The sequence below is a fragment of the Cervus canadensis genome, chromosome 8, assembly GCF_019320065.1.
Source record: "Cervus canadensis isolate Bull #8, Minnesota chromosome 8, ASM1932006v1, whole genome shotgun sequence".
Lineage (NCBI taxonomy): Eukaryota > Metazoa > Chordata > Mammalia > Artiodactyla > Cervidae > Cervus > Cervus canadensis.
In genome coordinates, this window is record NC_057393.1 from 68,622,778 (window position 1) to 68,637,615 (window position 14,838).

Genomic DNA, 14,838 nt, shown 5'->3' on the forward strand with positions numbered 1-14,838 from the left:
CAACAGCTGGAGCAAAGAAAATGGAGAGATAGGAGTGCTCATATCTTGTAGAAAAGAGATAACTAAAAGAATGAGAAAAAGGCCATTAAAGATGACTCAATTTTCCATTTGGGGTGACCATGTAGATGGTAAACCATTGAACCAAATGTATAATGCCAGATGAGGAGTAAGTTTAGAAAAGAGCAAATGTGTTCACACCTATTAAAGATAGAGTACCTTTGGCAACAATGTCATTTGGCAATGTTGCAAATCAGGAGCTCACCAGTGAGATCTTTCTGTTACAAAAATATTGCTACTAAGTGTTTTAGAGATAAGTTTGTAAGCTATTAAGTTACTGGCCACATTTTGATCTGCTCCCACATGTGTGAAGTGAGGAGTAAAGATTATTCATTGCAGTAAGGTTTGTAATACCAAAGTATTTTAAAAAAACACCTTAAATGTGGGACTTCCCTGGTGGTCCAGTGGCTAAGACTCCTCACTCCCAATATAGGGGGTCCAGGTTCAATCCCTGATCAGAGAACTAGATCTCACCAGACACAACTAAGTGTTTGCATGCTGCAGCTAAAGATCCTGCTTGCCACAACTAAGACCCATCACAGCCAAATAAATAATAGATAAACAAATATTTAAAACAAAACACCTTGAATTTCATTGATACACAAGGGTTTAAATGTCTGATCTCTAGAATGAAAAGAAAAGGTTGACTGAATTTAAGTTCATAATATTTTAATCTATTCTACTATAGTATTCATAGTAGACTCAAAAACTTTCAAGTGAGTAATCTAAAAATCATAAAACGCCATAGTTGACAGGTATTTTAATTTAAGCAAGTTTGAGTATTAACCAAGTTCCATAAAATTCCTTTAAATGAAGTCTAAGTCAATGAATACTCTGACTACCTTAGTTTTGTAACTGTAATAATAAGTATGAGTGTTTTTATGTATATATCATTTTGGACTTTACAAACCATTTTCAATTTTTGATTACCATTGAATCCCAACAATCCTGTGAAATATGTAGAGCAAGTGGAAATCACCTGCCAAAAGTTGAAGCGAAAACTCAACTATTGTTATACCTCCAAGGCAAAGTTTCAAGATAAAAGATAGAGACAGTTTTATTCTCTCAAAAGAAAAGTTTATTTCCTCTGGTTCCTCAGGATGCAAGGCATTTAGTGACTTTGTTCCACTCCTAGTTTTTAAAAATGTAGCTTTCAAAATAAGACACACTAAAATAAGGCACAGTGGAAATCTTTCCAAAACCACATTTCATACAATTTCCCTGTTCTCCATCAAAACCTATGATGGAAAAATTTTATGTTCTCGCTTTCTGAGATAAATTCTAAAAATAAGCTAATGTATCACTCAGTGTGCAAGACATGCTTCAGGTTGGTCCTCAAATTCCTATAGATAAAGCAACATTTTACCAAAGCAAAAGAATGTAATACTAAAGCAAACTATCTCCACATGGATTTCCCTGGTGGTCCAGTTGTTGAGAATCCCCTTGCCAGTGGAGGTGACAAGGGTTCGATCCCTGGTCCAGGAAGATTCCGCATGCCATTCCACATGCAGCAATTAAGGCTAAGTGCCACAACTACTGAAACTGGTACACTCTAGAGTCCCTGCTCACTGCAACTAGAAAAAGCCTGCATGCAGCAACGAATACCCAGCACACCAAAACAGAATAAATGTTTAAAAATTTATTTTAAAAAATAGTCTCCACAGATCACTCTACCAAGTTTCACAGGTGTCCCCAGCCCTTTAGGTATTCGCTTACCTCCAAAGACACAATGACGGATGGCTTCTTTTTCAGTTCCTCACATTTCCTCTTCTTACAGATCTGATGGCTGTTCTTTCTATTCTTACAGTAAGTACATTCACCACAATTGGTCTTCTGCTGGCAGGGCTCGCAGACCCCACATCGCTTTCGTTTCTTCTTTTCCAAGGTAGGTAGCAGAGTTGTGTAGGAAGGAGAAGAGGTACTAGCAAGTGGCACTGGCCTAGATGCCACAGTGGGGTTGACATCAACCAAGCTGGTGGCACTGATCTGGGAGCTGCCTCCTTCCAATGTGCCGGGACTCACCAGGGAGAGTCGGGCGATGCCCTGTGGAGCCGGCTGGAGTCCTCTCTCAGGGGCTAATGTGAACCCCTGAGTGTGAGCTGGCAGAAAGCTTATGTGAATCTTCTTCTCATTTTCTATATTGTTCATAGGTATTACAGGAGGTACCAAAATTATCTCTGAGTTTGATGATGGTTGAGGAGTGTGACCTGAGCCCAAAGGCAAAATCTGCATAGTGCCCGGGACCTCAAGCCCAGATGAAACAGTGCCCTGGAGCTCGGGCCATGCTGGGAGAGCATTACAGGTAGCAACTGGGTTAAGAGGGGCAGGAAGAAAGACAGGCGGGTCTGAGGCAGCACCACTACCCATACCAAGGACTTGTTGATTTAAGATAGCACCAAAGACCTCTCCTTGGACTGGAATAGCACCAAGAATCTCTGGTGGGTCTGGGATCTCACCCAAAGGCTCTCCATGAACTGGGTTAGCACCAGGAACTTCCCATTGATGTGGGATAGCACTCAAGGCCTGTGCTAGCACAGGGGTGGTATCAGGAACTTCCTGTTGATCTGCGGTAGCTTTGCGTACCTCTTGATGATCTGGTTTAGCACCAAGGGTTTCTTGTTCTGAACCTGCCAAGAGGAGTTTTATTAATGAGGTAGGATATATTGACCCACCAATAGACAAACAGTTTCTAAGGTCCAATGCAGGTACAACCTTATTAAAGCTGGAGGTGGGGCAGCAATCATGTTCACTTTTGATGGGATCCAGGTAAGAATCAGACAGTTTAAGAGATTCTACTCGTGAACCCAAATCTTCTAACTGAATGCTGGGGTTTCCTTCAGAGGTAACCTTGAGGGCTGCTCTTTGGAGCAAAGGAACACAGACAGTGTCCTGAGCAAACATTCTAGGGGAATCACTGATATCATTCAATGTCTCTCTAGAGAACAGTTCTTCTCCACCACATGTCCCTTCCAGTGACCCAGAAAGAATCTCTGCTGCAGGGTCACTAGGAGTAGAGCAAATTATTCTGGAATCCTCAACACCTTGGGACCAAGACTGGGCTGTCTCTTGGCTCTCGTCTTTAATGAAAGATGCATTTTGTATGCCAATTAGCTTCTCTATATCAGGGGGGATTGGGGGGTCTTGAATTGGGACTGAATCATTTTCTGAGTGCTTTACTCCCATATCTGTAAGTACCTTATAATCACACTCATGTTGCTTTCCTAGATTCTTAGGTGGTGGAACTTTCTTGGGTCTGGCTATGACCACTGGGGGTTGGGACAGTCGTCTGCTAAGAGAGGTGCTTCGCAGGGCCATTGTAAACCCATTGCAAGTTAAGGACTCTGGGTTCTGAAAAAGAACCTCGGTCCTATCCAAATTCATTCGTGCTGCTCCGGCTCTTGTCAGGAGGCTTCTGACTGGCACAGTCAGTTTGGGTTCTGTTTTTTTCTTAACATCTCTTTCTTGCACGAATTGCTTCAATTTTCCAGGGCTCACAGTCTTGACAGTCACCACATTTTTGTTGGCTGGCTTAGATCCCTTCTTCAGTTGATTGTTTTTCTTTTTGTTTAGATCTTCCCTCCTGACTAATTTGGAAGGTCTTGCGTGGCGAGATCGAGACATTGCTATGAAGTAGGAAAATCTGAAAGGGCACGAGGGACAGAGTCATTGGTCCTTTGGAAAGTCTCACTTCAGAGGAGAATCTGCATGCACCATGGTTGTGCTCAGTTGCACGAGGTTTTGGTCTGAAATAAAAAAAACATTGGCAATGAGTCTTTTTTCTATGCATTCTCTCATTTGAAACAGAATATTAGAATTTCCCTGGTGGTACAGTAGATAAGAATCTGCTTAGGGGACACAGGGTTGATCCCCGGTCTGGTAAGATTCCACATGCTTTGGAGCAACTAATCCCATGTACCACAACTACTGAGCCTGAATTCTAGAATCCATATGCTGCAACTATTGAGCCTGTGTGCCTATAGCCCATGATCCAAAACAAAAGAAGTCACCACAATGAGAAGCCTGTGCACTTCAAGAAGAGTAGCCCCTGCTTGCTGAAGCTAGAGAGAGCTTGTGAGTAGCAACAAAGACCCAGCACAACCAAAAAAATGTTTAAAAAAGAAATGGAATATTCACTAGCAATTATTAATTAAAATTAAGGAACTGAGAATATTTACTACAAAAGTATAATAGACACAAAACATACTAAAGTACCCTTTAAACCTTGGATTCACAAAGAAAGCTCCTTTAATTTCTGTGACAATTGATTAAGTCAATGAAATTCTTTGAATAGGCTAAGCATGGGGGTTTCTTTAAATTAGAAGCCACAACTATTGTAGTTACAAGTAGTTTAAAGCTCAAACCTAATCTTTACAAATGTGAATACTTAAAAGTTACCTTCCTCCCTCTCAGTTCCCCAACCAGGTGGCCAGGGAAGGAGCCAGGGCCACAGCAGTGAAAACACGAAATCCCAACTACTGGACCACCAGGGAATTCCCCAAAAGTTATCTCTTACACCCTTTTCTCAGCCCATCACTACCCAAGCAGGGTATTATCTGTTGGACAGTAAAGCTGCTAAAGCCACATTCTCCAAGAAACTACTCCTTGGAGATCCAATAGTATTAATAACATATTTCAACTAACAACCTCAATTTTTCAGATATGTTTCTAATAAGCAGCCATGTTTAAAAACAAATTGACTATATGAGGATCTTTTATCTAGTTTGTTTCACTTTTTCTATTTCATATTCAATGCTCCAATGGCAACCCACCCTAGTACTCTTGCCTGGAAAATCCCGTGGACGGAGGAGCCTGGTGGGCTGCAGTCCATGGGGTCACTAAGACTGAATGCCTTCACTTTCACTTTTCACTTTCATGCACTGGATAAAGCAATGGCAACCCACTCCAGTGTTCTTGCCTGGAGAATTCCAGGGATGGGGGAGCCTGGTGGGCTGCCGTCTATGGGGTCGCACAGAGTCAGACATGACTGAAGAGACTTGGCAGCAGCAGCAGCAGCTCCCATTTCACTTGGTTTATGTTTTCTAATTTCCAATTCCATCTTTTCTTTTTTTAAATATTCTTTTTCAAGCCTTTATCAAGCATAGTAGAAAAGCTCTTGTATATATACATATATAAATCATACATATATATCTTTTAGGAAACTTATGAATTTTTGCCTAACTAAAAAATTTATAACATTTTGAGTCCAATTGTTTGACTTAGCATAAAAAGAATGCTAGATTTCTAATTTAAAAGAATACACATGAAAAACAAAACAAAAAATAAAAAAAAAAGAATACACATGCAGCAAGCAACAAAAGTTTACTGTATAGCATAGGGAACTATAGCCAATATCATATAATAATCTGTAATGAAAAATAACTTCAAAAATAATATGTATATACATATAACTGAACCATGAAAAAAGAATTCTACTTTTTGAAATTTAGTAATGTTTATATTTTTGCCAGTTTTTCTAAATGTTCTATGGACATCTAATAGCAACATATGAGATACAAAATTTTAAATATATTTGTGTAGGATATAAGATTAATATTAATATAAATCTATTATATTTAAATTATTAATGGCATCATTCAAGATGTTCCTCTTTTTTTTTTCTGCACTTGATAAAAATATTCTCAGAGAAATGTTAATATGTCTCATTATGATTATATATATATTTATTTTCCCTTGTTTTTCTTCTGATTTTTGCTTTATTTATCTTTGTTTCTTTGTTGTTAGGGGTCTAGTGGTTTACAATGTTTATCTTCTTTGTGAATTGTACTTTTTATCATTAAAAATAAGTAAATTTAATTTAAAGAATCTACAAATTTTGAGTTTTATACATGCACACATAAACAGCATAAAGTCTGGGGAGTTAGTATCACCAGATTAGGTTACAAATAAAACTCATGGGTCCATAAATATCTGAGTACCTCCTCGGTATAAGGAAGGCATTGTCCTGGGGACTGTCACACCCAGAAATGATGTCCCTCTTTCCCCCTTCACCCAGCTTAATCCAAAGACTTCTGATTCTAGGTTCTCCTTGGTGGTCCAGTAGCTAAGACTCTGCACTGTCAATGCAGGGGGCCCACATTTGATCCCTAGTCAGAGAACTAAATCCCACGTGCTGCAACTAAGAGTTGAAAAGCTACAACTAAAGATCCCACATGCTGCAACTAAGGCCCGGTGCAGCCAAATAAGTAGATAAATATTAAAAATCCAAAGAAACAAAGACTGCTGGTTCTAAAGCCCTTCTACCAAGGGTCCCAAAATTTTCAATGTGAATATCTAAGCAAGGAAATTGGAAATAAGGAGAAAATGAGATAATACAAACAATAAAGAAGAATAAATCAAGCAACTATTATTTGAAAGTTCAGAAAAAAAGAGAAAATGAAACGGGACTGGCCAAGAGCCGTCATCAAATTGCACTTTTGTCTCCTCAAATGGCCTGACCCTGACCCCAAAGAGATGGGAATACCAGACCACCTGACCTGCCTCTTGAGAAATCTGTATGCATGTCAGAAAGCAACAGTTAGAACTGGACATGGAACAACCGACTGGTTCCAAATAGGAAAAGCAGTACATCAAAGCTGTATTTGTCACCCTACTTATTTAACTTAGATGCAGAGTACATCATAAGAAATGCTGGGCTGGAGGAAGCACAAGCTGGAATCAAGATTGCCAGGAGAAATATCAATGACCTTAGATATGCAGATGACACCACCCTTATGGCAGAAAGTGAAGAGAAATTAAAGAGCCTCTTGATGAAAGTGATAGAGGAGAGTGAAAAAGCTGGCTTAAAGCTCAACATTCAGAAAACTAATATCATGGCATCCGGTCCCATCACTTCATGGCAAATAGATGGGGAAACAGTGGAAACAATGGCTGACTTTATTTTTCTGGGCTCCAAAATCACTGCAGATGGTGACTGCACCCATGAATTGAAAAGACGCTTACTCCTTGGAAGGAAAGTTATGACCAACGTAGACAGCATATTAAAAAGCAGAGACATCACTTTACCAACAAAGGTCCGTCTAGTCAAGGCTATGGTTTTTCCAGTGGTCATGTATGGATGTGAGAGTTGGACTATAAAGAAAGCTGAGTGCAGAAGAATTGATGCTTTTGAACTGTGGTGTTGGAGAAGACTCTTGAGGGTCTCTTGGACTGCAAAGAGATCCAACCAGTCCATCCTAAAGGAGATCAGTCCTGGGTGTTCATTGGCAGGAATGATGTTGAAGCTGAAACTCCAACACTTTAGCCACCTGATGTGAAGAACTGACTCATTGGAAAAGACCCTGATGCTGGGAAAGATTGAGGGTGGGAGAAGGGGACGACAGAGGATGAGATAGTTGGATGGCATCACTGACTCAATGGACACGGATTTGGGTAAGCTCTGGGAGTTGGTGATGGACAGGGAGGCCTGGCATGCTGTGGTTCATGGGGTCGCAAAGAGTCAGACATGACTGAGCAACTGAACTGAACTGAACCAAGTGATCATCAGTCTGTGGCAAAATGAGAAAAAAAGAGAGGCTGAGTACACCTGAAACTAACACAACATTGTAAATCAACCAATGAAAAAGTGAAAGTGGTGTTCTCTTTGTCGTGTCCCGACTCTGCGACCCCATGGACTGTAGCCTGCCAGGCTCCTCTATCCATGGAATTCTCCAGGCAATTATACTTGAGTGAGTTGCCATTTCCTTCTCCAGGGGATCATCCCCCACCTAAGCTGAACCTGGGTCTCCTGCATTGCAGGCAGATTCTTTCCTATCTAAGCCACCAGGGAAACCCAAATCAACTATACTTCAATTTTATTTTATTTTCTTTATACTTCAATTTTAAAAATAAAGAAGTAAAAAAAGGCATGTAAAGTTTTTCATAAGTCTGAATTAATTTAATTAATGTCTTCCTTTTTCTCTCATTAAAATATAGAGTGCTTCTCTGGTATCTCAGCGGTGGAGAGCCTGCCTGCCAATGCAGGAGACAGGGGTTTGATCCCTGTTCTGGTAGGATCCCACATGCCTCGCAGCAGCTGAGCCTGTGTGCCACAACTATTGAGCCTGTGATCTAGGGCCCAAGAGCCACAACTACTGAACCCATGAACTGAAGCCTGTTCACCCTACAGCCTGGGCTCCCTGACAAGAGAAGCCACAACAAGGAGAATCCCCAGCACCACAGCTAGAGAGCAGCCCTACAACTTCCTACAACTAGAGAAAAAGCCAAACAGCAATGAAGACCCATTCTTAAATTCTTAAATAAATAAATAAAATTTAAATTTTGTTCTTAAATAAATGCACATTCTTAAATAAATAAAATTTATTTAAAAAGTAGAGAATTCCCTGGTGGTCCAGTGGTTAGGACAATGTACTTCCATTGCCAAGAGAAGATGTTGCATCCCTAGTCTAGGAGGTAAGATTCTGCAAGTTGCATGGCCAAAATAAAATTTTTTAAAGTAATAAAAGTCCTTTTTTATGAAAAGGTGAAGATGGGTTTTTTCTTTTCTTTTAAAATTATTACCTGGTACAGTAAAAATTTGACAGTCCTCTACCATCCTCAAATTTGTTTTGTTTTGGTTGTACTTTTTTGATCCAGGTAATCCTGGGATACACTATTTGGTTTTGTGGCTAGAGATGGTGTTGCATTAGAAAACCCTCAGTTTCAAGCTGTGATCACCAGCTGTGTCCTTCAGCAAACTATTTAACAGGAGTCAAGTTTCCTGTGTTTGAAATGAGGTTGTTTGTGGGGACCAATGGGCTTCTCTGGGGAAAACCTAGTGGTAATGGTTTCATCCTTTTGATATGTGAGGTAAGAACAAAGACTTTGAAAATAAATGTGGGTTCAATTTCTAGATCAGAAACATTATCAGTCGTGTGATTTTGACAAATTCCTTGGTCTCTCTATTCCTCAGTTTACTTACATATATTAGAATAAGAAGCATAATAAGAACTTTCCTAGTGGTCCAGTGGTTATGACTGCACACTTTCAATGCTGGGGTCATGGGTTTGATTCCTGGTCAGGGAAATAAGATTCCACATGCCTTGGGGTGTAGCAGGAAGCAGAAATATAATAGCACTGACTTTACTGGGTTACTACAAGAATAAAATGAGATGATATATGTAAAGGCTTAGCACAGAGCTGGCATACAATAAATGTTTTGTAAATGAGAGCGTAAAAAAAAGTCTGCCTATACTCCAATATATTTAAAAAAAGGGAGAGAGAGAAAATAAGTTTAATAGTAGTTATCATTATTATAAAACCAATTTAATCCTCAGTCTGCCATATCCTGCAAAACAAGATCCAATTCTTTTATTCTGTCTTCACCTAACACATTGTAGGCCACACCCTATAATAAAAGATCTCAGAGCATAACATTTAGAGTCAAAGCATTAAGCCATTAAGAGAGATGTTTAAAATAGACATTAGTGATAACATTAACCACAAGAAAAACAGCATTTTGATAAATCTGTGCTAAATACAAATACTAGGCTAAATACAAATCCACTTGAGTTCTTGGCATTAAGCTTACTGCTTTTCTTTTTCTTTTTTTTAGCTTACTGCTTTTCCTCTTTTCTTAAAAAAAAAAGTTTGGCTACACTAGCTCCTTTGCTGTGAAAAGCTGTAGGATATTGTCTCCAAAGACCACTGGTTTTCACACCACCATTTTTAGAAAACAAAGACATTCCAATTCTAATCTCCAGAAAGTCAGCAATCTTTATAAGGATGTATTTTCAGATAACAAAAAGCAATCCATCCCATTCACTAGAAATTCAGAAATTCAACAATACCAGTATAAGCATACTTTATGTCTTATATCAGGATTACATGGCTGAAAATTATTAGGGGCATATAATCTAAGTACTGCAATCAGTCATGAAAATTAAAATTTTTGTATTGAGGCAAGTAATCTGGATATGCCAGAGGGTGTCATGGGATCTGCTTTTGAAAGTAGTTTATAACTTGATCTCTGTCTCATATATTCTTTTATATTTTTTAATGGAAGTGCTTTAGAAATTCAGACTTGTAATTAAGATAATGTTTACCATTCAAACCTTATCTCCTGAAAAAGAGCCTGTCAAGGAAATGGAAAAGGTATGAACAACACGGATTGGAAAGATGTGGCCTCTTTAAATGGTAACAGCCTTTTTATGAGATCCTGAAAGAGGCCAATGACCCCTAAAAACCCAACTGCAGGAAAGAAACCACTGGGTACCACTCAGCCAAAGAAACAATCAGAAACAAAATAAGGACTCCCACAAGATCTTAATTTTATCACCATTGGCTCCACTGATTAAATGTAACCCCTTTTGTGATAAACTAAGTTATCCCCAGGGCTGAACTCTGAGAGGAGAGGCAATAAGCTTTTTCTGAAATTTGGGGGCTGGGGGGAAGGGAGGGAACCCATTCTATTATATAGATTCATATTTAAATATGGAATTTTCTACACATCTTATTTTCCTTATTAATTTATAAACATTATTAAATGCTTTATCTGCTTTTTTGGGTGCTTTATTTTTTATAGAGTATTTAAGTCATAGAAAAATACATTTACAGTTGAATACTAATTCCACTTCCATTTTTCATTTCTGATGAAAACTGACATTTCAGTATTTCTCAAAAATCAGTTTTATTCTACTCTAAAGTATATTCAAGAATCTGAGTGCATGGAGGTAGCTACAGGATAATATGATTGGAACAGAAAATAAGAGAATAATGTCCTTGTTATCAAACATATATAGTAGGTCCCAGAGGGGGCCTACATGCAGTTAATTGATACTATCTGGTGAGCTCTTATTTTCCTGGAGGAGAAAACAAAGCAAAGTGAAACAGACAAGCAAAACTTCCAACAACTGTGGGATGCAAAGCATCACTTGGTTAACTAGTGTTTTCACCAGAGGGCAACAAGATCCCCAACCCATAATAATTCCCCCCCCCCCCCAAAGTGTCCTTGTGACATAAGGGACTGGAGTTGGAGTAATACATGAAATCTAAATATTACTGCCCAGGAGATAAGGGCCAACTTATAATTTGAAACATGAAAAGAGATTCTAACCCAAAATAGAAAATCAAAGGTTACAGAGAAAGTGGAGAGGAGGCTAGATCAGGTCCCAGGGCCTATGTATGTATCTGCTAATTATTCACACATAATTTAAACATAGCTAACCAAATTGATCAATAAACAGGATCAGACTTCTGCCTCAGTATTATTTGAGTTTACTAAGTAGTCTTCCCCTAAAGAGCCTTAAAAAGTGCGGGGCGGGGGAGGGGGGGAGCAAAAACAATTTCTGATGCAATCACCTTGCCTAGAAACTGAAAAGCTGTCTTCCTAAACTGTATCAGTTGCCTGTAAAGGACAATATTGACAGTACTGTGATAGAAAAATTTTCTCCCTCCTACATCCCTCCTCCTTCTGGATCTCCCAGTCCCCTGGGCAGGAAGTGGCTGAACTGATGTAACCATCCAGCCCACATGTCAATTTAAAATTATACTGCAATCCTTCCCACCACCAGCAGTGGCCAAAAAAGTGGTGAGTATTTGCATACACAGAGCTAGTTTCGAAAGAAACTCTGATTTCATAGTCACTCCATTCAGCTTCTTAGAATTTAAAGGCTACTGCACTTGACTGAGAAATACAAGACTCAAAAAAAAGCATTTCTTTTTAAAGGACACGACTTCACTTAGTTTCCTCCAGTAACTAAGTTCTGAAGGAAGAGGAGGTGGGCGGGCTGCTTGCAGTTCCTAGATAGTTTTCTACCACAGGAAGTGTGAGAGCCCTCCGCACATGGAAAGACTGGAGGGAAACTGACTAGAATGCCAGCAGATTTAGTCAAAGGCTCCTTCCATATGTAAAACACCCTTGCTGCCCTGCAGAGAGCGAGGGGGGAAAAGCCAAAAAGGGCCACCGAAAGGGAAGGGATAAGTTAAAATGGAAAGAGAATGATCCCGCCAATAACAAGAAAAGCATAAGACATGTTGAGAAGAAGAGGAAAAAGCAGAAGGAAGAACATGTCTAAAGGGGAGGAAAAAAAAAAAAGCAAAAAAGTAGAGGAAGGGGAAGAAACATGTAGCAATAAAGCTAGAATATAAAAAGACAACTGGATCAAAGCACAAGGCTAGAGTTAGAAAGATGGAGGGGTGGGAAAAGAGAAACTTAAAGAGTAGAGGGAAGGAAGAATACAGAGGCCAAGAAGAAGGTGGGGGAGGGGAGGGACAAACCAGATAAAGAAGACTGGAGGAGGAAGAGAAACAAAGGGCGGGGACAGAGGTGATCCTAAACTCCAACCCATCAATTCTAGAAGATCAGAGCTGGGAGCCATAGTTAACCCTCGGTTAAATGGTAAGCGGTGATCCCGGAGTTCTTAAGATGAGCTATTAGTCTTTGCCAAGAGATAGGGGCAGAGGATACTAATAATTCTCATACTTGATTCTGAAGTTTAATTGAAATCGTAACATGGTTTTAAACACGGTCATACATTGACAACCAAGCTAATTAAGATCTCTTAACTGGGGAGTGAAGGCACTTGGGTTTCAACCTGTGTAACCAACGCAAACCAGTAAAATCAGGAAATTCACTCAAAATCAACGTTACCTGAGGCTTTTCGTTCTTAGAAACAACGCTGACTAATCCCCAAACCTCTCCTTATCTGCATACCCGCCTTGTTTAATTGTACGCATAAATTCCTAATTTGTCTTAAAAAGCTCTCGCCCTAACCGGTTCACAAGCACATTTTCCAAACTCATTTTGGCATCCTGAGTGAGGCCTAAGGAGGCCGACATTTTTATTTTACTTTATAACATTGAGGAGAGGGGGAGGTGGGAAGGATGGGCACTTTTCAGTTCAGAGCGGACCCGAGGTTGCTGCCCTGTAGCGCCGCCCTTAACCCGTCTGGGTGCAGCGCTCGGCGCACTCCGCCGGCACTAGACTGTGCACCTAACCGACTCCTCGCTCAAAGTCTTGCAACACTTTTCAAACATGTATTTATAAGCTGATCATTACTGTATTATGCGGCTCATTTTGTGCCCAAGAGTGGAGCCGGGGAGTAGGGGAAGAAGCAATGGGCGAGTTGGGGCTGGGGAAAGACCCCCAGTTCAAGTAATATCTATTCTCTTGTTGATACATTAATTTTTATTGGGTCAGAAATGCCCAATTTGTGTTCCCCATTACAGTGGGAGGTGTACTGTGACGGGCCAGCAACTTCCCGACCGCTTTTTGTAGTGACTGCGCACAGCCCCTAGTAGCTGAATCGCTTTGGGAGTGTGGGTGAGAGGGAGGGAAGGAAGAGGAGAGGGGGTGAGGAGGAGAGGGAGAGAGACCTAGCCCAGTCTCTTCCCGACACGTGAAGTGGCGGCGGTCCCTGGCACCCCCAGACCCGGCCCCTCACGTGCCGGCCGAAGTGTCCCGGCACCCAGCTCCGCACATCTCGCACCCTAGCGCCCCACTCCAGGATTCCGTGCTACTGATGTGACGGCAAGCCGGCGCTTTCGGCGCCCGAGCGGCGCCCGTAAGGGTTTTTAGAAGGCCATTTTGACAGAACACGATTCTATTCCCTACTCCCTTCCTCCCCGATCCGCAGAACTCCGGGTCAACCTCTGGCAAGCCTCTCCTACAACCTCCGCTCCAAAAGTTCCGTCCCCGAAGCCTCCTCCCCAAAAAGCTCGGGGAAGGCAAGTGCCAAATGTTCTCCCAACGAGCTGGTCCCCTGTATTAGCATGCGGGAGGAAGACCGCTTCTTTTGGGGGTACACTTGAGTGTGGGACAGCCCGGGTTCCACACCCGAAACTTGCCCTAACTCTTGGCTCTCCTCAGCCCGAGGCGCTAGGACCTCCGTTTCTCCTCTGAGGGGCATCAATCACGGGCACAGTCGGGGAATCGCCCCCTCCCAAAGCCACGCTCGCCCTCCCCCAGTCCTCCAGTTTCCAGCGGAGCCCGGGGTCCTAGCCCGAGGCGCTCGGCTCTCCCCACCCGGCGTCCCAGCCCGGCCTCGGGGCAGGCGGCCGCGTCCTCTGGCCGGGGGCATTGTTTACCACCCGCAACAAAAGCGCCCCAAGCGGCCTCGGGTGGGGGGTCGCCGCGGGGAGTGGGCCCATCGCTGCGACCCCCGCGGCCCCGCGGCCACGGAACCCCGGCCCGCGTCCAGCCCCGGCCGTGCACTGCCCTTCGCAAGCCCTTCCGGCCTCCGCGTGGGGCTCCGCAGACCCCTGCCCTCTGCCCCTCTCCCAGCTCACCAGGGCCCCCCCAGGCTCCGAGAACTGCGCGCTTCCCCCCCGGCTCCAAGCCCGCACCAGCCCTCGGGGAAACTTTCCAACTTGCGATCGTCCCCACAACTTCGGAGTCAGGGGCCCCGGCGGGAGCGAGGGGCGCGGGAGGGCCCCGGGAGGACACCTACCGGCTGCCTGGCAGGGTCAGGGCCCGAGCCCCCGGGGTGGGCGACTGCTTCCCAAAGGTCCACAGCGCAGAGGCAGGTAGAGTTGCATGACTGGGGCGGGGCAGGGGGCGTCCGGGGGGGCAGACCCGGGAGCAGAGGGCCCAGCGGCTGCGCGCACAAAGCGGCGCGGGAGCGGACTGCGCTGCCACTCCCCGCCAGGTCAGCCCCCCGGAGCAGCACTGTCTCCCCAGGACAGACCTCAGGGAGTGAAGCTGGGGCTCTGCCTTCCCTGGACCCTGCTCTGCTGAGCGAGAGGCAAAACGCGAGCTGGATTTCCCCAAACTGGAGCTGGACTCCCCTCTGGACCCTTACCCCTCCCCTTGGCCCTCTTCTCTCCCAACCTTTTTTTTTTTTTTTT

The 14,838-nt window shown here is 42.7% G+C and overlaps 1 protein-coding gene across 2 annotated transcripts in view; it reads right to left on the reverse strand.

The window, feature by feature from the left end:
* The window catches only part of TET1 (tet methylcytosine dioxygenase 1), a 133,682-nt gene extending 118,999 nt beyond the window's left edge, over positions 1-14,683 (reverse strand). For both annotated transcript variants that reach the window (XM_043476768.1, XM_043476767.1), the window contains exons 1-2: positions 14,442-14,683; positions 1,774-3,800 (exon numbers count right to left, since the gene is read on the reverse strand). In XM_043476768.1, coding sequence (XP_043332703.1) covers positions 1,774-3,678 — 1,905 coding nt within the window. In that variant the 5' untranslated portion in view covers positions 3,679-3,800; positions 14,442-14,683. The remainder of the gene's footprint in view (positions 1-1,773; positions 3,801-14,441) is intronic.
* Between the last annotated feature and the right edge of the window lie 155 nt (positions 14,684-14,838).